This window comes from Cebidichthys violaceus, unplaced genomic scaffold (genome assembly GCF_023349555.1).
Source record: "Cebidichthys violaceus isolate CVI_PGR_0920_01 unplaced genomic scaffold, fCebVio1.0.p SCAF_24, whole genome shotgun sequence".
NCBI lineage: Eukaryota > Metazoa > Chordata > Actinopteri > Perciformes > Stichaeidae > Cebidichthys > Cebidichthys violaceus.
The window spans coordinates 2521078-2543911 of NW_027176417.1; the positions used below are offsets into that span (position 1 = coordinate 2521078).

Below are 22834 nucleotides of genomic sequence, written 5' to 3' on the forward strand. Positions count from 1 at the left end.
TGTGTGTGTGTGTGTGTGTGTGTGTGTGTGTGTGTGCGTGCGTGCGTGCGTGCGTGCGTGTGTGTGAGAGACTGGACAGAATCTGGTTTGAGCACAGCTGGTGTGTGTGTGTGTGTGTGTGTGTGTGTGTGTGTGTGTGTAAGAGAGAGACTGTTGATTGACAAGTGCACAGTACATTCATTGGCTATATTGGTCGTCATTAGTTTTCAATTAACTCAATTAACTCACCCAGTGAGTGAGAAATGAAGTCTTATATTAAGTAAGTATTATTTGTTCTGTTTTTCTGACTGTTGCTCAGACATTTAAAGATGCCTTCATGGCCTCTGGGAACTTGTGACAGGCTTTAAATGTCTAACTTTTAGTCAACACTGACTTCTCTGAGTTAACTAAACTCCGATTACTCCGATAAAGTGCATCCGAGACAGTTATTCACTGTCAAATTGCAACCATGCCTGCCATTAACTACCGTGGATGCTTTAATTAAAACTTGTCCCACCAGCTCAATGCTGCTGCAAAATAATCAGTGTTGCATTGAAACACACACACACACACACACACGGATCTCACTGTTGCAATAAGAAACTGAGGACAATCACGCGTCCTCTCTAAACCCGGGAGCCCCCTTTAAAAACCACCTGTTGCATCTCCTGAGGCACCTGAGCCATTGTGTCTTTAATATACCGTGTGGTAGAGCTGAGCAGAAATGACTGTACTGCTGCATATAGATGCAGTCTAATCTAATTGTAACAAGAGCGCTGGCACCGCTAATGTATGACAATGTATTCCTCCTCCCACCCTGTTTCCAAGTGTTCTGCATGTGTGCGGTGCACCTCCGGTCACGAAATGCCAAAAGTACACTGCCTGTACACTCAGTGCACGCCATGCTTTGCACTTTTAATTTGTGATTTGAATGATTGGCTTTATGATAAATATCACGATATCAGCAGGTAGTACTTTGTTCCTGTTCTACTAGCTGTCTCTTTTCCCACTCTGTGTCGCTCCCTCTTTTCTTTCTTTTTTAAACGCCACAGGTTTTTTTTTTTTCTATTCTAGTCAGTGAGTCAGCCCGGCAGTCTGCTCGTGGTTTAAACCCCCTCCGTTCCTGTTCTAAATAAAGTAGTCCACTCTGCTGTGAAGCCACTATAGGCTGGGCTGTACCACTGAGGACACCAGAAAGGATGGCGGATCAGCTGTAATGCAACACGCCATGCTTATGCATATTTGAATCTCTCCTTAATCAATAATCTGCAGTTGTGTTGTATGGACAGGTGCTGATGAGACCTCCTTTCTGTCATTGATGACTGGGCGACTAACATGGGTTTATCAGAGCTTGTTTTAACTGAAAACTGCCTTCTGTATCTAGAAGTGGTAGCGATAGAGCGTGAACCAAAAGAGTAAAGTTGTGAGGCTTAAAAACAAAACAAGGAGCAGAAAGATGCTCTAAAGCTCCAAAGAGCTGAAAGAAACTGCAGGTGACTGACCGCGCATGGATGAGCTCGTTAGCCACGTACTAACGAGTTAGAAGAGCTCTCCTAACCATTATCCTTGTGATGCATTCATCGTTTATTTGAACTGGGGATTTTTGGGATCGTAAACGGCATTAGTCCAGCATGACTAATGCCGTTACCGCAACATTGACCTTTAATTAACCGGAGTTACTGTGGATCACATCTGAGGGCCAATTGGAAAACATTTTGATGAAACTGTGTGGATGGAACACAAATGTGAATGAAAAATTATACAGCCTACAAAACGGATGTGCTGATTTATTATGTTTATGATGGAGCTGATACAAAGTCTTTTAACTGACTGGATGATCGACAGAACATTCAATTTAAAAATCAATTAATCATTGATGTGATTTGTTGTGGAAAAACACTCTCCGGTTCCGGCTTCTCAAATGGAATGATTTCTCGATTTCTCTGTTTTCTATAATTGCAAATTGAATATTTTTTGTACAGACAAAACATGCAAAACAGTTATGCAATGTACAGATTTGGATCAACGGACAAACATAAATTTACACATATGTACAAAGTGAGGTCAGTCTATTCTTTTTCTGTCCTCTACTTGTTATGCTTTTCTCTACATTTCGTATTCTATTCCCTCTGTTCTCCCCTTTCTATTCTATTCTATTCTACTCTCCATTCAGACCCTGTACTCCAGCTTTTAAAAGGACACGCCCATCTCATTTGCATGCTCGTTGCCGATTGGCTGCCGAGCTGCCTGATGGAATGTGAGCAGGCATGCAGCAGTGTGTGTGTGTGTGTGTGTGTGTGTGTGCGTGAAGGAAAAATACTCTTCTACTGTTATACTGAGATGAACTATAGCTGAGTTCACTTGAGATCTCAAAACACACACACACACACACACACACACACACACACACACACACACACACACACACAGTAACCTCGGCTCCTCTCTCGGTTTCAAGTGAAGCCAAACACAGCCAAGCCGCTGCAGCCACACACCACCACATGAAGCCAAATACAGTATAGAGAACAGTGCCATTTTCTTATCTGTGGCAACCACTGTTAGAGGATAATGACACGATGTTTTCAGGTCTCTCACTATTTCATTTTACGCTGCAAAAAATCTCCGTCCTCAACCAGGCATGTCGTCTTTTATTGACTTCTAATGTCTTATTTAAACGCAGTTAAAACGTCTGCCAATGGATTCAAGTCAAATATTACACCAGTGCTTTTGCATAGCTTATATCCTTTTTTATTCATATATAACATGTTCAAAAAATTGTGAAAAATACGTGTAATCATTTTCCCACTGTCCGACTAACAGAACAGAACCCAAAGATATTCAATTTGCGATCATATTTGACAAGAACAAGCATAAAATCTTCACTTTTGAGATGCTGGAACAAGGAAAGTTATGACAAATGAGCGATAATCCAAATATTTGCCACTTAATTATCTGATAATTTCCTGTAACATTTTGTGTGATTGTATGTGTGGTGATCTTTTAGGAAGCGTCTGCATTGATTACAAAAGCGTGAAATTACTGTGAAGCTAAGCACAGGCTTTTAAGTGTAACTGATATTGTTTTCTAGAACCCATTCCAAATTTATATGACGTATTCATTTGCCTTTTTGGTCCCTTTTCCTGCTCACCTGGTGGTTTTGCAGTATTCGAGATATTGTGAAAATGAAGCTATTGCAGTAGACAGTAGTGATGCAGCAAAATGTACTTGCTGTGGGAAAGTGAATTCATGCTGAGAAGAAGTCTGTCGAACATGACGGAGCGTTTCCTGCAGCCTGGCGCAAGATGTGTCAGGGTGTAGTCATAGTACCTGCAAGTAACAGTAACACAAACCACTATATATTAACTGGAACAAACAGAACCAGAGCCACTATAGTTGGCACGTGAAGTCCGACTCTGAGACTACATGACTTGTAGAAAAGAGCTTTTACGGTGTATTTCCCTTTGGCTTTGACACGATGTCCTCAGGAATTTACGATGGTTTCCACTGCAGTTTTCATGCCATAATTACATCAAATCTTTTGGCCTCACTCTCCAGTCCGTGCTTTCCATTCTTCACATGCAGCCCAACGTTGGTGATTTATTTTTCACCTGAACCAGTGAGGCATCCAGATGAAAGGAGAGGAGAGAGAGAGAGAGAAAGAGATGTTGAGGCAACACTGTTAATTACAGGCACAAGGGAGTCGCTCTCTGCTTTTATAATGACTCCTTTTGCGTCTGTCTTTCTCCGTGTGGTTCCCAATCTCGGCCCCTTCCCCCTGCTAATGACACACCGCCACCGAAATAAGCTTTAAAAAACGACTTCTTAACAGAGTGTTCCTCCCCTATTGTGATTCTTTTTTTCCCCAGCAGAGAGGGTTCAGGTAATGAAAGGTCCAGACCTCCGTTCCTCTGGTCGCACCGGCTGCAGCTGTTCCTTCACCAGCCGTCTTAACACATGAAGCTTCCTGTCCCTAAAGCAACAATAACAGCTTCTATTGTGTGTGTGTGTGTGTGTGTGTGTGTGTGTGTGTGTGTGTGTGTGTGTGTGTGTGTGTGTGTGTGTGCGTGTGTGTGTATGTTTCAACGCAACATGACATTTACCACTGATGCGGTGCAGGTGTGATGCCGGTTAGCATCGGCGCTGAATTCACTGATCCACTGAGTGTTGACCTTTTCTCCCATCAATTCACTGTTGGGAGAAAATAATATGGTATCATCTGCATACATGATGAGGCTGATAAACTAACGCTGCAACAGTTTGATGTTGTGAACGCGTGCAATTCTGTTTCCTCCCTTTTTCGCGATCTGTGATTTCTCTTATAATTTATGCTATTTTTAATAGTTTTTATAAACTAAATCAATTCTTGAGGGGCTGCCTCATCATTTCCCTTTTCTCTCCTCTCATTTTTTCTTTAAAAATGCCCCCCCAAAAATATAAAAAAAATATCTTTGATCATTTGTTTATACTTGATTCACCAGGCGCATTTCTAATTGACATATTTATTAAACTAAAAACAGGAGAGAGGGAAGGAAAATTCAATTAAATCAATGAAACAGTCTGTACATGCCTGAGAGGAGGAGATCTTATCAGCCGGAATAGTTGAACATGTAAGAAGAACATCTGCCATGAGCACATGCTCGTCGTGCCAGGTGATGGATAAGAAAAAGATTAGCCTGAAGCAGGGCTGTGCTAGTCGTGTGTGAGAGCTGTATCAGGTACTCCAGGTGTGTTGGAGGTGAGCGAGTGGGTACCGACACGTGGTCACCACTGTGATGTATTGTTTAATTGTTCCTCTGCTTCTTCTCCCAGCATCATAACAGTTTCTTCTCCATATGGGGAATACTGTTCCCTAATGGAGCAGAGTTAAAGCAGCGTAGGTACTGCAGCTTCCCTCACAAAACTCCGTACTGCTGCATGCAGCAGGAGAACAAGGCGTCTCTGTCAGTATTACTGTTATTTTTGTGGGGGGGTGTTTATTTGTGAATGAGCGAGTATCCACTTATGTGTGGCTGCAGGATGACGGAGTGTATGCACGCTCTTTGTCAGTCGCTTTTTTAATCCTGCGGTGAGCTCTGTTTTTTTTGTTTTTTTTACGTTCTAATACAAATATTGGTATGGTTCCTCGACTCGCTGTCAGCGCCAGCTACTGTGACAAATAGTCGTGCCGCGAACGCTTTCAACGTCAAACAGCAGCAGCGGGAAATGTCCGGTTCGCGTTAGTAACGGAACACATCTTTATTTAGTTTGTCTCCTGCTTCGACGAGTCAAAATGAATCCAGTGAGAGAATTAGAAAAGTCCAAACGTCAGCAGCTCTTCGTGTGTCACGTGCTTCTGTTATTCTACCCACCGTCTGTACGTCTACCATCTGCATGTGTGTACGTCTGCTTACTCCATGCTTTCACGAGACAGCTGCATGAGTCCCAGAGTTTCACCACAGACACGCTTGACCTCCTAAACACACACACACACACACACACACACACACACACACACACACACACACACACACTGAGATAACACATGTGTGAAGGTGTGAATGTGGCTTGTTGACTTGTTTGAATACTATTTAAAGAATATTGCAGAACTTACACGCATCGACAGTGATTCCCATGAGTCATACGCACAGTGTAAAGCTGTTCGACTTGGCCTGTTTACTCTCTTTCATCCCTTCTCTTCCTCTTCCTCACTCGACTCATTTCAATTGCAGCATTGAAGCTTGTAATAGTGTCATGAAGCCAAATAAATGAGCTACGCACGAAAATGTTCAAAACCATTTGCTTTCTTGGCCTGATAAAGTCTAAACTAAACATAATGTTTTATTTGGTAGGTAGCGTCCAAAAAACCTTCAATTCCTCCATCGTTGATCCAAAAAAATATTGAATTCAGCTCCATATTTATTATCCGTTGTGTCTTTATTGTTGCTACTGGACAGATTTAATCCGCTGCGACACTTCTGGCAGCTTTTTGAAGGAGAGTTTAAGTTAATTTACAGGAATTCAACAGTAAACCTATTTCTGTTTGTGCTGTTCATGCTGTGTCTGCCTGAGAAGCTTCCAAGCAGAGTTTACTTGCGTATTCAATTGGTTCCAACCCATCTGTGTGTGTGTGTGTGTGTGTGTGTGTGTGTGTGTGTGTGTGTGTGTGTGTGTGTGCGCGCGCTTCGCACTGTTTCATGCATGTTTGCTAAAGAACAGAGTGACTCATATTGTGTGTGTGTGTGTGTGTGTTTGTATGTGTGTTAAAACCGGTGAAATCAGAGCACCATGCTGTCCCAGGCTCCCAGAACATCATCTCTCAGCTCAGTGACTCATCTCATCCAGGCTGAGGATGAATCTATCAATGCTGTTTCCCATTGAATGACTCGTCATGCCATCAGCACAGTCTGGGCTGTCTGGACTCAGACAGATAGTCTGAGGTAGAATCGAAAGAGAGAAGGAGTTGATTAACAGTCTTGCAGAAACCACATATGCTCAGTGTATCATGTATAGATTAGATTATTTATTGGTCTCTCTTACTCTCTTATCCTTTGGAAAACCGTTATGTTACTGAATAGAATGCCCTTCTCTGTCTCCATGTTTCTCTCCACGTTCTCCAGCCTTTCTCAGGTGACCAGATGGACGACTTCAGCAGTGAATTATTCAGCAGTTTTTTCGACGACCATCTATTAGAGCGGCCCCTTCTGGCAGACAGACCTTCGCCGTTACACATGGACATAGAGGACAGCAGCCCAGGTCAGCTCCTCTTTTATTGTGACAGGTCATTAAAAGAATCTATACATGCCACTTTCCTCACAGCTTTATCAAATAAAAGAACACGCTGTAAGAAATGCACAAAAAGTCCAATACAATTGCACCAGTGGTCGCTCCTTCCAATAACATTTCTCCAAAGTTCACAGTTATTGCCAATGCAGCTCTACAAATCTCACAGCAGGTAAATGTCGGTTGGTGGAACCCTTTCCAATCCCAAACCACTGCGCTTTTTGTCCCAGAAAATACTAAAGTTTCTCTCTCCGTAGCTCATAGCCACATTTGGATGATTTTGTTTCCCCTGATAACCTCAGGCAGTGCAGCAGCCAGTTGTTCCACTCAGCAGCCAATGTCTGAGTGAAAAAAAACAAGAAAAACCAATCTCATTATTTGGTTGGATTCAAAAAGCTAAAACTGCGGCTCAGTCTTCCCAATGGAGGATAAATTCCACCATATGAGAGCCAGTTTCTGTTGCCAAAGTCTGTGACTTCCAAAACTCCTGTTTCTCAACCATCGACCCCTCACCTCACCTGTTGTCAGACCAATCAGCATGCAGCACGACAACAAGTCAGTGTCTTTAACAAAATGATTGGAAAGGCGATAATTACATTTGTGTGAATAGAGCCGTAAGGAACATTTACATGACAGAATAGCCGCCACTCATTTAACAGCTTGATGAGCACAGCAATGTTACGTTTTCCATTTCTGAAAAAGGGCTTTTGAACCTCACAGATATTCAAGCAGAGCACAGCTACTCTTTAAGCGAAGACTCCGCCCCCCAGAGCCCAGCCCTGTCAATCAAAATGGACCATGAGTCTGGTAGGTCGTCCTATTCCTTTAAAAACAATCTTATCTTAGTTTTAAACTATTTAGAGAAAGGCGCGCAGCCAATCAAAACTCTGCTGCTGATGTTGAGTCTGGTTCCTTATCATCTTGGCTGTATGATGTCATGCTTAACATGCAGTTTGACCCCCGTCTGTCAAATAGTATACACTCTGATTGGCTGAAACCGCTGTCTGTCGTATAATATGTGTGATGATGGGCTTAATCCATATCTATTATATCTAATGTAAGAGCTGCTTGTAGAGACAAGTGTCTCCTGCAGCACAGTATGAGAATCCTGCACGTTTCTGTCTTTCTTTCAGACTCATTATCTCCGCCTGTCTGTGTCTCTACCTGTCTGTCTCTCGCTGTCTGCATGCTGTCTGTTCTCCATTTGTCCCAGGGATCCTGCTGTCTGAGCGGCAGGATCCCTGTCTGAGCAGCTTTCCTCCAGCTAAGCCCTGCCCACCTAACACACACACACACACACACACACACACACACACACACACACACACACACACACACACACACACACACACACACACACACACACACACACAGACAGACACACACACACACACATGGACTCACACAACGCTATGACAAGCATATGGTTTTGAGTCTGCAGCTTTAGCCCAAGCCAGCGGAAACTCTCTCTTTTGTCAGGTTATCTCTCTCACTCTCTCCCTCTCTCTCTCTCTCTCTCTCTCTCTCTCTCTCTCTCTCTCCTTCCTGTCTATATCTCCCTCACTCGCTTACTTCTGTTTTCTATCTCTCGCCTTCTCTTTTTTCCCTTAATCCAATTAAATCCGCTTCATTGGTGTGGATATCAGGTTACACGGCTTTCCAAAATACCAAAAGAAAAGTCTATCTCACATCTAAAAGCTACTTTTATGTTTCCACTTAAACGCTGTGAGCTAGAATATTAATACAGATCATATTTTGCTCTTTTAGAGAGAATAAAATTACGGCAAACTAAATCGAATTAGAATCAAACCGAATGTATATTTTTAGTTAGAATGTACGCCAGAGCAAACAGGACGTTACAAAAAAAACCTAACCTATCTGACATATTAAACCACTAACCATCAACATAATATATGACCTCATAAAACAAAACATTTAGACAGCTTTGATTTCAAGGTAGTTCATATATTTAAATATTTTCTTCGTTCATTGCCTCCATGTGTTGCTGCTTAACTGTTGTCTCAGGCTCACATATGGAGGACACACACACACACACACACACACACACACACACACACACACACACACACACACACACACACACGTATTGTATGTATTTAAATCTATTCCAGCCTATTTGATATTGAACTTAATCCAAAATGCATTTCACAACCTGTATCTGCTCCACAAAGCCTGGCTAAAAACCTTTGAGATACTGTCTTTCCACCAATGTTACATCTCTGCTTTGGTGCATCCATATATATATGTTCCGCATATATGAATATATATGAATATATATATATATATATATATATATATGCACTAACATGTTGGTTTTGATTTCATTTCAGACTTGAGAGAGGGGATTTAAGGTTCAAAGTTGTAAGATCTACTGACTCACTTCCCAGCGATATTCTTATTTGATTCGGTCATGATGAACTTTTCTAACTGCTGATTGATACACAGCAGAAACGCAGTGTGCAGTCGCCGGTACATGTAGAGGTTTTAAGCACCATAAGGTCTCCAGTAGGGTTGCACCTGTTGAATGCCGCTCTGCTCTCTGATTTGAGGATGTAGAACTCCACTTTTTGGAACGGTGTGGTTTTCATTTTTAGATTCAGCACTCTGCTTTGATCACATTCTTTCTTATGAAACAGCTGGACTGTCAGCTGCCATTTTGGCACGAGGCGTATTTTGACAAGACTGCTGCAGCTGAGGGGGTTTAGCCAGTCACGCGGTATCGTCTTCATGACGGCATGTTTTTGAGGTTGGGGTCGGAAGTATTGGAAGTATATAGCTACAACTGTTGTGTCACTCCACTAGTACGTTTGGAGCAGGTACACAACCAGAGGAGCCGCTGCTTTGTAAAAGCATAACCCATGTTAGTGTTTGAATAACAGAAGACCCAAGTCTGGTTTGGGAAGCAGTCATCATCTTCAGCCATTTTTAAAACGTGTTGCTTGGTGGGATTTATGGCCGTCAACTTGCTAGCAACTTTTTTAACTTTCCTGTGCCTCTTTCCGTTTCCCCTCTCAGCCTGTGGTCTCAGTCCTCGTTGCTCTCGATCGGTCGAGCAGAAGCTGCATGTGTTTTTTACTGCAGCTCCTACTGCGTCGCTCCAATCTATTGTTGTAATAATCTTGCCGTCCCGCTGTGATCAAACACAGCCTCCACCTCTCCTGCGTTAGCCCCCTGTGACTGCCAGGAGCCTTTGGTCATTAGCCAATACTCCATGATAGGATTTCTTACCTGGCTTTACTAGCCTCATAGGCAGACTGTCTTTTATTAGCTGCATCCAAAGAGATCCCATAAAGAGAGGATCAGGTTTTACTCTACTACTTTCATCCACAGCATCTTTTACATTTACTTACACGGGGGGAAAGAAATACAAAACTAAAATGATTATTTATCTTGTTTTTCACTTCACTTCATTGTCCCTGCATTACTTTTTCCTGCCGTTATGTTTGAACCTGGCTTGTATCAATTATGCTTTAATCAAGTCAACCTGCAGGCTACAGTCCATACGATGACATGGAAACTATTCTTTACTGTGTACGCCTCATAGTGTTTATGAAGTGTTACTATGGTAATATGAAGGAAAAAGAAGAGAAGGACAGAAAGAAAACGTACTCTTTTGAATCCCTGCATACACTAATGCACAACCTTCCTATGCATCGGCCAGCAGCTTCTGGTATTCATTAAAAGATGGTGGTCGAGGGCGGCCAATCAAGCCCTGGCTTAACAAGGGCAGCAGGCTTAACGAGGCCCAGACTAAGCAGCAGGACCGGCCTCATTAGGAGAAGCCTCTGAGGGTCTCGTCTGGGAAATAGACGTCAACGGTGGATCCACCCCAAACCAGAGTGCACATTTCACTACCAATTCATGTAGATATGTAATCAGTGACGAATGACATATTGGAGGTCTGCAGAAAGAGTTGCACTGCATGTCTATTCATTTCCAATTAATTTCCAATTCCTATCAGTGTACGCCGACTATATTTGAGTTGTGGACTGTTGATCGGACAAAACCAGACGTTTGGAGACGTCAGCCGACTTTGCGTAGACCAAACAAATCACCATCCACTTATGCACTGATCCAGGACCTGAGCTTAAAAAACAACACAGATAGCACCTCCTCTAATGGGCTAATGAGAAGATTGTGATGATACAGCTGATCCCCGCTGTAGGGATGACGGGATGAAGCTCACACACACACACACACACACACACACACACACACACACACACACACACACACACACACACACACACCTCCACCTCCCTCTGCTTCCACCCAGCACACTCAGCTTGTAAACTTCATAGCATTTTACCAGCAGACATGTTGCTAGGAAACCAGGAGGTGATTAAAGTGACGTTCATTCCCAGCACACACACACACACACACACACACACACACACACACACACACACACACACACACACACACACACACACACACAGGAGCAGCACCCGTCTTGTTAAACTGCTACTGCTCTCTTTCCATACACCATGGGAGCACTTTTTGGTTATATGTGTGTGTGTGTGTGTGTGTGTGTGTGTGTGTGTGTGTGTGTGTGTGTTGTGGCAAACATCAAAGTGTCTACTCTGTCCTGGTGCTCGTGTCTTATTCTAAAATTTAAAAATGCTGACTCACACTCCTCCCTCTCTACCTGCAGCTTATTTTCTGTTACCAATCAGCTCTAAAAAATGATTCCTTTTCAATATTAAGTTAGAAAAGTTTGATATCGACCGTTTTTGTGGACCTTTTCCTAACGAGGTTACTTTGCAGCATAATCAGAATGCTGCTTTGGACCTTTGAGGAAAAGTCAGCAGGACACCAAATATACCAGGAGTGCTTCTGACTAGTTCTCCTGCTGCCCCGCAGTGGCATTTACGCCCTTAAAATACTTTCTGCAGCTCACAGCAGACTAAACAACACAGTACCTGTGAGATGCTCTTATAAATGTACTCATTGTGTTTTAGGGAACCTCCTTTAAAATTGCACTCCGTCCTCATTGTTGGGTGTATTACGCGTATTTTCAGTGTTTAAAAGGCTGCTTCTCTTCTCAGGAGGGACGCCGAGTTGTTGGTTCAGCCCATCTTTTATTTCAGGGTAGAAAACTCACTCGCTGGAGACAAATTATGCACCGCAGTTGCCAGAGCGACGTCGTCCAGCAGCCTGTAATAACCAGTTCTGTCAGGAAGCGTTCAAATGTTTTGGGGAAGCTCTTTGAAAGTGTGATTTATAAGCTACCGGTTACTTCCCATCAGAAGACCTCCCTGAAGGTCCTGCAGGTTGCTCTGAAAATGTTTATTCTGCTTTTTTGGAAAAGTTTGATAATTTGATGGTATTTTGTTTTTTTCCCCTCAGAGTTTGAATGGAGCTTCAGTCAGGACCTGTCGGCCATCTTGGTGAAACAGGAGGAGCCGGATGTGGGTCAAAGGTTAGATCCTCAGCCTCTCGAAGGCCCGCCTCTCATATTAAGCGCTGCCCCCCCACACAGAGGGTCGCCATGGAAACGCACGGTTAGCATCCCCCCCCCCGGCAAACGATCCGAATGAATCCGTCGTTGATTTTTCTAAAAGCGACGTTTCATCAGCAGCTTTTGTTGTTGGTGTGTTTCTGCAGGAGCCCAGTCAAGACAGCGGGAAGCCAGTCGCCATCAAAAATGAACCCAGAGAGATTGGACAGTACCTCAGCCTGCCCAGTGGTACGCAGACACACACACACACACACACACACACACACACACACGTTACAGTGGTACCACAGGTCCAGCCAGGAAGCTACACAACTTCCTGACTTTGTGTCTCTTCATCTGTACAATGTTTGAGATTTCAGAATGAACCAATACATCTGGAGCTATTAATGGACCTATTTCCTGCATCAGCACAGTGATTCCGTTGTCAAAGAAACGTGAGTTCATCGTAGAAGAAGCACTCATTCACCTCCCTCCTCTCCTTTCAGACGACGCTCTCCAGCTCCCGCCCACCCCGCCCAGCAGTAACCACGGCGACAGCGACGGCTCCCTCCCGCCGTCCTCCCCGCACCTCGCTCTGCCACCGTCTTCCCCTCAACCACAACAGAGGCCAGGAGGTCGAGCCTCCTCCTCCTCTTCCTCCTCCTCCTCCTCCTCCTCCACAGCCATCTCTTCCTCACCTCTCCTCACTGCGCCACATGTGAGTGAAAGAGCACCACTGTTCAACAAATTGTTGAAATAACTAAGTGCAAATAATATATAGTGGCTGTGTTTTTGGTGTGTGAACCAGCTGTCATCATGAGGTTAAATCAGTCTGATAGTCTGCTGGGGCCCATTTCATTAAATCCAATCAATTCGGTGTCGGACTTTGTCTGATTCTGCAGATTTTCTCACATGAATCACATTTGTTTGAATGAATGTAATGCCTTATGACCAAATCTTCAATGTCAGCAAACATTTGAACTGTTGTAAAAATCACAAACTAGCTGTGTTCAGTATCGTTGACAGGAATAGCTGATGAGTCAGTTGCCTGCAGGCTTGTTGAGTTGTTGATAATGGTTGTAACTATATTGATGAAGTGCTTTGTTTGATGGTGCAGAAGCTGCAGGGTTCAGGACCCCTCTTGCTGACTGAAGAAGAGAAGAGGACCCTGGTCGCTGAGGGCTACCCGGTACCGAACAAACTCCCTCTCACTAAGAGCGAAGAGAAGGCGCTGAAGAGGGTCCGACGGAAGATTAAGAACAAGGTAAACGCCGCACCTTTTCTGGCATCAGTGAGCTCAGACAAGAGATCGAAACAGAATTGATTCACAAACAAAGCATTCATTTAGGCAGAAAATCCATCTGAGCACGCTTGGGTGTGTAGCACTGAGGAAGGTTTGCAGAATAGGAATCGTTACACAGACTTTGCAGTCCTGCTGATATTATTTCTGTTTTTCTACCCAGATCTCAGCTCAGGAGAGTCGGAGGAAGAAGAAAGAGTACGTGGAATGTCTGGAGAAAAAGTAAGCCTTGGAAAACCTCTCTGTCCCCGTGTTTCCACTCCTTTTTGGTTTACCTTAATATCTGGCGGACTTTTTGTGATTTCCGAACCCTTTTTTTCTCATTAACGTCAAACAGAAACTCTACAACATTCATACAACTATTTAGAATAGTTCAAATTCTTCTCTTGGTTCAACCTTTACCGACTTTATTGGCACAGTGACCAAATATTGAAGGATAAAGATTTTTCTTACAGTCAATAGATGATGTGAAAAGACCTAATGGATATTTCCTTTCAAAATGCTCAGCTGTTTCCTACGCATCATTCATCTCCAGAGTTTTTCAGTGAAGCAGGATTTTTGTCAAATGCAATTTGTCATCGAATCAGAACTAAATCATCGATTATTAGTGTTGTGCTGCTGAACTATTACTGTTATTTCAACCAGTATCGCGTCACTCCATCTGAGGGGTCACATAGATTTGTCAATGCAAGGAATGCATACATTCTTTCCTCCACTTCTCCGAGCTGCCTAACAATGTATTTAAGAGTGTTGCATTTGGTCCAGAAAGCAGCCGTGTTGACCAGTGAGGTTTCACCCTCAGCAGAATCTAACCATAGGTCTTTTTTTACATATATGTATGTATATATATATATATATATATATATATATATATATATATATATATATATATATATATATATGTGTGCTTTTTATGTGCATCGCTGGCACAGAAAAAAATATGAAAAATGCAACTGACGGAAGAGAGAAAAGAAGTGAACCTAGCAGTTGAAGTATAATAAAGAGGATGGATGCTGGACATTGAACTGTCGGACCTCATGGCTCCTTGTGGGGTCAGGTATAAATGTCCAGATGGACACGTGATACTTAGGATGTATTTCGTCTCTTAAAGGGAACTTCTATCCTCTCTTATTCGGGCCGTTCCTCGCTGTGGCAGGACTCCAGTAACCTGCTGAACACATGCCTCGCTGACAGGGAGAGGGAAGGGGAGGTGAAAATGTGGGCTTTCTGAGCAAAAAGCACCCAAAGAGGTTCATACAGGTGGTGACAAAATGCCCTATTAATCCCATTAAAGCAGGAGAGGGTTGAGTTCTCTTGATTGAATCAACACCTTCACAACGGAGAACAAAGAGGTGTGGAAAAGGAAAAGGAATCGTCCTCTTTCTTTGTGTTCATGTTCTCTTTTTTGGACACGAGGACAGGATTATTGGAGGATCTCTGCAAAGCGAAAAACAGCAGGACCGCTCGCTGAAAGGAATGTGTATGAATGAGCCGTATTCAGACCAAACATATAGAGGTGGAGGTCAGGAGGATTATGAGGAACGGAGCACGAGATTAAGATGTTCAGCTGGTATTAGATATAGGACTAGCAGGGGGGAATCTAACTGTCACAATGAAGTCAGTAAATTAAGTGTGTGCAGAGCCTGCAATGAAGCTGTGTGCGTTAAATCTGACAATCTGTTTGTTTGTGTTTGTGTGTGTATCAGGGTGGAGAGCTACACGTCAGAAAACAGCGACCTGTGGCTAAAAGTAGAAAACCTGGAGACCGCCAACAGGTGAGGCTCTCTCACACACACACACACACACACACACACACACACACACACACACACCGACTAACATTAGTGTCGTCTTGCCGTTGTACTTCTACAGTTCTTATGCGGCGTGTTACTCTGAGAGAATTATAAGAGTCTAAACATAAATTTGTCTGCTCCATAAGCAAAGTGTAGACTCACCCTGCTCCTCTGTTATTACGACAATATGAAACCAATCTGCTATTATCCAGGAGTGGGTGGGTGGGTGTGGTGGTGAAGAGGGCTGAGGGTTGAGGGGGGGGGGGGGGTCTGTCTCTATGTCTGTCTGTCTGTGGCGGCCTGAGCCTGTCATTACAGCTGAAAGTTAACAGTAGCTTTCATCATGGAAGGCAACCCCCCCCCCCCCCCCCCCCTCTCCCTCCCTCCCCTCCCCACCACACACACACACACACACACACTGATGAATATGTTAAACCACCACACAGAGGAACAATGAGTTGGCGCAAACTGGGGAACATGAGTCAGCTCGCTCACTCTCACAAAAAGTCCAGAATATGCGCAGGGCTAAAAAAAAAAAAAAAGTTTTTTTTTAAACAAATGAAGTTAATTTAAGCTCCTCGTTTCTAAAAATTCCCCAAATGCAGTTATTAGTGGTCGTTTTGATCTCCGTGCAAAACTGCATGCCCACTTAGTGCTACTGGTTCATTCGTTGTACCAAAATAAACCCCACCTCCATGTAGTGTTAAATATATATTAAAAAGTCTTGAATTCTGCTCTGACCAGACACTCAAACATGGACTTTATATACCAGAGTCACATTGATAGTAACGTGAAATGTGCTTAGCTTGGCACAAACACTGGAAACAGGGGGAAACTGCTAGCCCAGCTCCTTTTAAAAGTAAAAAAAACAAAACATTCATGTAACGGTTAATCTCTGTGGTTTTACATCAAAGGTCCTGAGTGAGTGACGGCAGTTTACTGTCTGCTCTAGAGTCTAACGTATTAAACGACTGACTGACTCTGCTGAGGGCCCGGTTCACAGCGGCGTCTGGGCCTCTGTCTCCGCTTAGTGGTCAGAGAGGCTCCTCACAGCTCATACCATCAGAACCCTGCTCTCCAGATCCCACTGGTGTACTTCATTCTACTGTTCTCTTTACTCACGCTGGCTTATTGACGCCGCAACAGTAAATCAAGTGGATGGAGTTGACTGTACACAAAGAGAGAAATGAGCTGCGGGGGCATTGGGGAATAGAAGGTGACTTCCTCGAGGTGAGGCTCAATCATTCCTCTGCCTTCCTCGCTCTTTAACGGATCTCTGTTTCTGTCTCTCCAGGTCTCTCCTTCAGCAGCTCCAGAAGCTTCAATCGTTGGTTTCAGGAAAGGTTGTCCCCCGTTCTTGTAAAATGGCCTCCACTCAAACAGGGACATGCCTCATGGTAAATGTCGCTGAATTCATTAACCTCTGAATCTGTTTTTTTAATGCTCGTGATTGTTCACTAAGTGTTTTGCTCCTCTCTGTGTGCAGATGGTGGCCGTGTGTTTCGTCCTGGTGCTGGGCTCCTTCTCTCCTTGCCTCTCCCCCCTCTCCTTCCTCACTCACGCCTCCTCTTTGTCCTCATCCTCCTCTTCCTCCCATCCGTCCTCCTCTCCTCCACTTCCGACGGCGGACCTCTACACCACCAGTCAGGGTGGGTCTACAAATACAACACCATTATAGAAATTCAGTTTACAGTGTCATACATTTCCCATAATGCCTTTCAGCAACCCCAAGAGAATGAGAATGAACTTTAGTACTTGTAGATAGAGGATAGGATCAATAACATATAAAAGACCACGTTTTATAAAAGAAACTTGATCTTAAAGTACTACGCTGTGTTTTTGTATATTTGTACTATCTAACGGCAAAAAATATGACTCCAAAATAAAAGCACAAGAAGCAGGAAGGTGGATAAAGATCCCAGAGTTGATACTCGTGTCCTTAACGAGGGCACGAGTATCAGCTTTCCCTCCTCGCTGCATTCCACTTCCTTTAAATTGACTTCCTTTAACCACTTACAATTGGGAAACCGCTTTTGTAACCAGAGCTTAGGTTGTCTTCAGTGAGTTCCACTCTTTTCTGCCAGAAACCCACCAGGAGCTAAACATTCTGCCCTGCTAGTGGCCCCTAGAGGCCGCCCCGTTCCTTACGATCTAAAAATGACATAAAAATGGCATGAGAATGAAAACCAGTGTGCGTTTGTGTGTCGCAGTCCGTTCCCGCAGCCTGCTCTTCTACAACGAAGGGGCTCCATTGGAGGAGAGTTTAGTGACATCAGAAGAGGGGCGGCTACAGTCAGACCACGTCCAGACAAGCCGATACACAGCTGACGCTGACAGCAGCAACCAGACAGCTGGGCCCGAGTCAGACCGGAGGTAGAACATATGATCTCTTTGTGTCAAAGAACTTGTATTGTCCTCTCAATACTAACAGAGTGCCTCTCTTCTCTCCTCAGAGAAACAAAACCAGAAGGAGTCTCCGGGGTTTACGACACAGCCTGACAACTCCTCCCATGACTTCTAACCTCGAACCCCCTTAAAAAGTCCGAAACCTCCAGATTCCTCTGCCAAACTGGACCAGAATCTCAGTCCACCATCACCCCTTCTAGAGAGACACGGGACAAGACCTCCTTCAGTCCTCCACAGTCGGTATTCTGCCTGCCCAACACGCGGCGCTTCACGTAAACGGACTCTGCTACACCTGAATATACTTGATTTTAAAGAGACCATCTTATTGAAATTCCAACTTTTATGCATTCAAATATAGTATCTATTAATACTTAAAGAATATTTTAGATACATTAAACATAGGGGCTTAGTTAAAAAGTTACGGATGCAATTTGTAGCATCTTAACAAAAATATCACCACAAACTAGTGCGACCGTTGCCAAAAAGAAGGCCGATATGAGCCACTTAAGCTGTGATCATGTGAAAAGAGTTTTATCTCATCGTGTCACGACAGATCTGAAGATGCTTTATGGGAAATGTGGTCTTAATGTTGTGAGAAACAGATCGATACAACTCATGAGCATAAATACATATAAAGGGATACTTGACGGATCTCCACTTTGGGAGTTCATGTTATATATTTGAGGTATTATATGTATTTTATTTCCTCGGCGCTCTTTTTTTTTTTTTTAAACCAGTCACATACCGTATGTTGACAAAGGGCTGCAACTAACGATTAGTTAGTTATTTTTGTGATCAATCGATTAATCCTCACATTAGAGAAGCTGGAACTAGAGAGTTTATTTCTTGATTCCTTTTCTGTCAATCAATTAACGGAAGAATCGTTTCAGCTCGATGTTAGTGACGGCGCATAATGAACGCAACGTGTGTCGCTACTAACATGTTACAAAACTACATCATGGATATGAACGCATCCTTTTTAAAAGTGCCTTCCACTTCAGAAACATGACCAACTTGGCCTTAAAGCTAAAGCCCACACACGCAGCTACAAACCTGGAAACTCTAACTAGATTACACACCGTTTACTTTTAAAGAATCATAAACTGGATCAATGTTCAGGATTTATGTGGGGGGGGGAAATACTTTATTTCACACGCCTCGCAAACCATATAGTACGTTTATATTTTTCCACTTTTTAAAATTCATCTCTGAAGTTTTCACATCCAAATTCAGCATCATTTGGGAGGGGACACATGTTCATATCAAGGGACTGTTAAAGGGGTCCTGACAGAGGTTGGGAAACATGACATAAAAGTATTTTTATGGAATTTAAAATTGTATATGTAATATATTTGTAGCATCAAAAAAAAGCATATTTAATTTATGCAACAAAAAAAAGAAATACTGAACGTGTTTTTAAAGTTAGTTTGCCATTGTCTTGTTTTGTTTTTCTAAATAATGTTTACAAAAAAACCCAAAATACAACTTATAATATATTCAGAGCATCAAAAAAAGAGCATATTTATTTTATGCAAGAAAAAAAAAGAAAGGAATTGTCTGTTGTGTTTTGGCATTTAGGATGATGAAGTTTTACACGATGGTGTGTAGTTGACATGCTGTTTCATGGAGTGTAACTTTGACGTGATCTGTTTGTGTCTTTTAACTGTAATACAGTGTTTATGTTTCACTGCTGTCGCATGAAAAGCTACCAGGGTCCTTATTGCTCCCTCATGAATTAAAAACGCCGTTTGCGTTCATAATTAAACTCATTTTTAGCTGAAGTTTCTTGACCCAAAAAGTCACAGAAATCCATTGCAAATAAACTGCAGAGTTTTAAAGAATTAAAACATTTGACATTAGCGCCTTATGTAGATATCATATCATAAATTCATACTATAACCTCAAACAAAGCATCTAATCACAGATGCTCAGTGTGCTCATGCGACAGCAGTGTATGTTGTATTTATTCCTGTTTGTAGAAAGTGTGTATATATTGATGAAGCCAATCAGGGGACTAATACATTCCAGGAACTAAAACACCACTAGCTTTGTTATCGCCACAATTTGAAGGAACATCGGGACATTTACAAAAAGTCTTCTCAAAATGTGAGAGAAAAAGAAAAGGAACTATTAAATGTCATTTTATTCCTTCAAATGTAAAGCTGAGAAAACAGGCATTCCACTGTCCCAGTCCAAATCATTGAGGACATAACTACAATTATGAATTATGAAATACTCAGAAATCCTATTTTTGATCTCCAAAACATTGCAATTAACACAGATTTCCTGTTTTTCTTATTCATCTCTGTACCCGTTTCACTTTGTGTCCCTCATACTGTGTGTGTACACAAAAACATCATGTGACTGCAGCCCGTTGCACAAACATCCAGTCATTCTCACCCGTAACAGTCTTAAAGCACCGGTGTACATAAATAATGACGACCTAATGTGCAGTTGTTGTAAATAAGGGCCTTGGTTTTGTATTGTGACATAGTCCAAGATTTTAACCTGTGGAAGCACTTGGGAAAGAAAAATATTGAGGAAATCGTTGGATTTTTGGGGAAAGGATATGTAAATGGTGGGGGTGGGGGTAAAAAAATAAAGGGAGGGTGACTTTTTCCACTTGTAAAGAAACTTTGATAACACAGCAGCTGCACACAGTTCAAATAGTTGTAAAACACCAGGGAGCGCTCGATTATTCTGACCTCTTTGTGAAAAGGAGAAATAATCGAGCACTTTCCAGCGATTCCAGTTATTTCAAATGTGTTTGGGTTTAATGTTGTCTTGGTTTGTTGTATAGTGTCTTGCATGTTCCTCCATATCCAACTATGTTATCTTAGTGTAGTCAGTAGAGTAGAAACGAGCAAAATATAAAAAACCTGCATCAGCAACACTGTGTCTGTGGACTTTCTTGCTTCAAATGCGACAAATGTCATTTGTTAAAAAAAAAAAAAAGGTCCCAGTCTTGATTTAGTCTCGTTTCCTTTTTCGACCAGCAGTTCAGCTGAAGTGTTTGAGTATTAGCTGTTTTCGGAGGTCCTCTGCCTGGCTGTCGCGGTCCTCGGGTCTCTGTTCGAGGCTCTCGGGCTGCTCCAGGGGGTCGGTTCTCTCCAGAGTCCAGGCGTCTAATCCAGACTGCAGGGAGGCGTTGTGGAGCACGCAGCAGGCCAGCAGGATGGACGAACTCCTCTCTGGAGAATACTGCAGGACAGGAGAGCAGACAAGACAGCTGGACGACACTGCTCTCAGTACGACGCTGCTCTCAGTACTTTGATATTTTACAGGGAGAGGTTAGCTTAGCATTGAATAGAATACCTGTAGGTATCCTTTGGTGCCGTCCAAACATCTGAATCTGGTCTGGATGGCTCTGAAGGTTCTGTCCACTATCTCGTGTGTAGCCGTGTGGGCCAGGTTATATTGAAACTCTGCAGGGGACTCTGGACAGTCGACCGGGGTCATCAACCACTTCCTTAGAGGGTAACGACAGTCACCTAAGAAACAGAATAGGATGTTAATCCTTCACTGGACCCTTTCAGACTAAAAAGTGATGTTGAAATCCACATCTCACCCAGCAGCCAGCCCTCCTCTGTGTCCTGCAGCTGTTTGTGGAGAGCAGATCTTTCTAGAACATCCGTGTCTCTGAGTCCTCCTGGCCAGTGTGTCTCTGCGCTGAGCAGCAACCCTCTGGCGTCACAAACCAGCTGACAGCCCACGGAGTGAAACCCCTTCTTGTTCACGTATGACGAGTCTTCGCTGTTGGGAGCTTTGATGGTGACCTGGAGATGAGGGGGAAACAATATCAGCCAGGCTGTCACTTGTGTACAAAGTGTTCAAAGTTTTAATACAGTATAATATAGTAAACCTGAACATAGTCCAGCACCCCCAGTACTCCTGGGAATCCTGCCACCCTCTGAAACTGCTCTGTGCTGGAGGGATCTCTGCATGTGAAAACATGAATATGGCTGTTATTGTTATTTGTCTCCCCATTCTTAATGTTTTGCATATTTTGTGTGCCTCTATAATCCAGCATGGCATCACACCTGTTGAACGTGATGAACTGGGGCGCTTTCTCCACCAGGGCTCTGGTCACGTTGGACACGCATCTTGACATTGACGCCTGGCTGATCCCTATAGTGTCTCCCATAGATGTCTGGAACGAGCCAGATGTGTAGAAGCCCAAAGCAGCCAACACCTGGACCTCAGGACTGATGGCTCTGGACCTCTGTGTCCGTCTACAGAGAGCCTGGCGCGCAGAAACACATCCACGTGCATAAACACATTTAAATGGACAGATAACTGGATGAGATTATTCAAAAACGGAGGATGAGCACATACTAACCTCTGTGAGTAATTCCACCAGATACAGAATAAACTCTCTGGGGAAGCCAAATTGCGAGAGCAGGACGGTGTCTGGGACAGAGCCCAGGTCAAAGCGGTCCAGGGTCTTGTGGCCTCGACCATGTAAGAGCAGATCACAGTCCAAGATGGCTATAGGGATCGCCATGCTGTGGACAGTAACACATTTATATCAATACGTAATCTGGAATGATGGCAAGCGTCTTATTGTATTCTTGTTGTGGAATATTTCCACACAGAACACAATTATTTCGACAAACCCTTTTTTACTCAATAAGATATGTATGCATTTTACATCCTGATTTATGTGATGCATGTTATAGTTAAGAGTATAATATAGAGATTATAGCTGTTTTGTTTTGTTTCATTGTATTGCATTGCCAATAAAGCCCTTGCTGGCTGAAAAATAATTTAACAATACGGAAAACCTGTTAACATGTTTTAAAGCTAACGTTAGCCTTAGTTATTGCAGAATGAAGCCAAGGCGCTAACTAGCTAGCTAGCTAACTATCATCTGAGCTTTCCTCATTTCAGCTACGCGTGCCTGTGGAGGCAACTCTACTTTCACACTCAGTTGACCAACCGTAACGTTAAATGAAAATTAAAGCATAATTAATTGTGTTTGCATTGTTAAGGAAAGGGCCCTTACCTTTAATACAAAAGTCATGCAGCTTTTCTAACCAAAACAAACCACAGGAACACCAATCTTGAGATGCACATTCGCAGATTCGACAGGAAGTGGCAATTGTTGTTTTTGCAGATTATCGTTTTGAATAAAAT

At 43.0% G+C, this 22834-nt stretch overlaps 2 protein-coding genes across 3 annotated transcripts in view; one reads left to right on the forward strand and one right to left on the reverse strand.

Moving 5' to 3' along the window:
* creb3l1 (cAMP responsive element binding protein 3-like 1) overlaps nt 1-20589 on the forward strand; it is a 21392-nt gene extending 803 nt beyond the window's left edge. The window contains exons 2-13 of one of the 2 annotated variants that reach the window (XM_068719633.1): nt 6576-6711; nt 7459-7545; nt 12109-12263; nt 12367-12448; nt 12706-12917; nt 13317-13463; nt 13663-13721; nt 15206-15274; nt 16587-16689; nt 16779-16941; nt 17503-17665; nt 17746-20589. In XM_068719633.1, the coding sequence (XP_068575734.1) occupies nt 6576-6711; nt 7459-7545; nt 12109-12263; nt 12367-12448; nt 12706-12917; nt 13317-13463; nt 13663-13721; nt 15206-15274; nt 16587-16689; nt 16779-16941; nt 17503-17665; nt 17746-17791 (1422 nt within the window). In that variant the 3' untranslated portion in view covers nt 17792-20589. The remainder of the gene's footprint in view (nt 1-6575; nt 6712-7458; nt 7546-12108; nt 12264-12366; nt 12449-12705; nt 12918-13316; nt 13464-13662; nt 13722-15205; nt 15275-16586; nt 16690-16778; nt 16942-17502; nt 17666-17745) is intronic. The other variant, XM_068719634.1, reaches the window with a different exon arrangement.
* harbi1 (harbinger transposase derived 1) lies at nt 18813-22755 on the reverse strand. Its single transcript, XM_068719635.1, has 7 exons — nt 22704-22755; nt 22038-22203; nt 21739-21941; nt 21561-21636; nt 21267-21474; nt 21014-21189; nt 18813-20899 (listed from the first exon to the last, which is right to left on the reverse strand). Exons 2-7 carry the CDS (start codon nt 22200-22202, stop codon nt 20699-20701), a joined length of 1029 nt encoding a protein of 342 aa, XP_068575736.1. The 5' UTR covers nt 22203; nt 22704-22755; the 3' UTR covers nt 18813-20698.
* Between the last annotated feature and the right edge of the window lie 79 nt (nt 22756-22834).

What these genes read in the sequence shown, in the direction of transcription:
- harbi1 (XM_068719635.1), bottom strand. Translation starts at nt 22,202, where the DNA reads ATGGCGATCCCTATAGCCATCTTGGACTGTGATCTGCTCTTACATGGT. An exon ending in CAGTTCATCACGTTCAACAG is followed by an intron (nt 21,637 to 21,738) that starts GTGTGATGCCAT and finishes TTTCACATGCAG; the next exon opens with AGATCCCTCCAGCACAGAGC. An exon ending in AGAGGAGGGCTGGCTGCTGG is followed by an intron (nt 21,190 to 21,266) that starts GTGAGATGTGGA and finishes TCTGTTTCTTAG; the next exon opens with GTGACTGTCGTTACCCTCTA.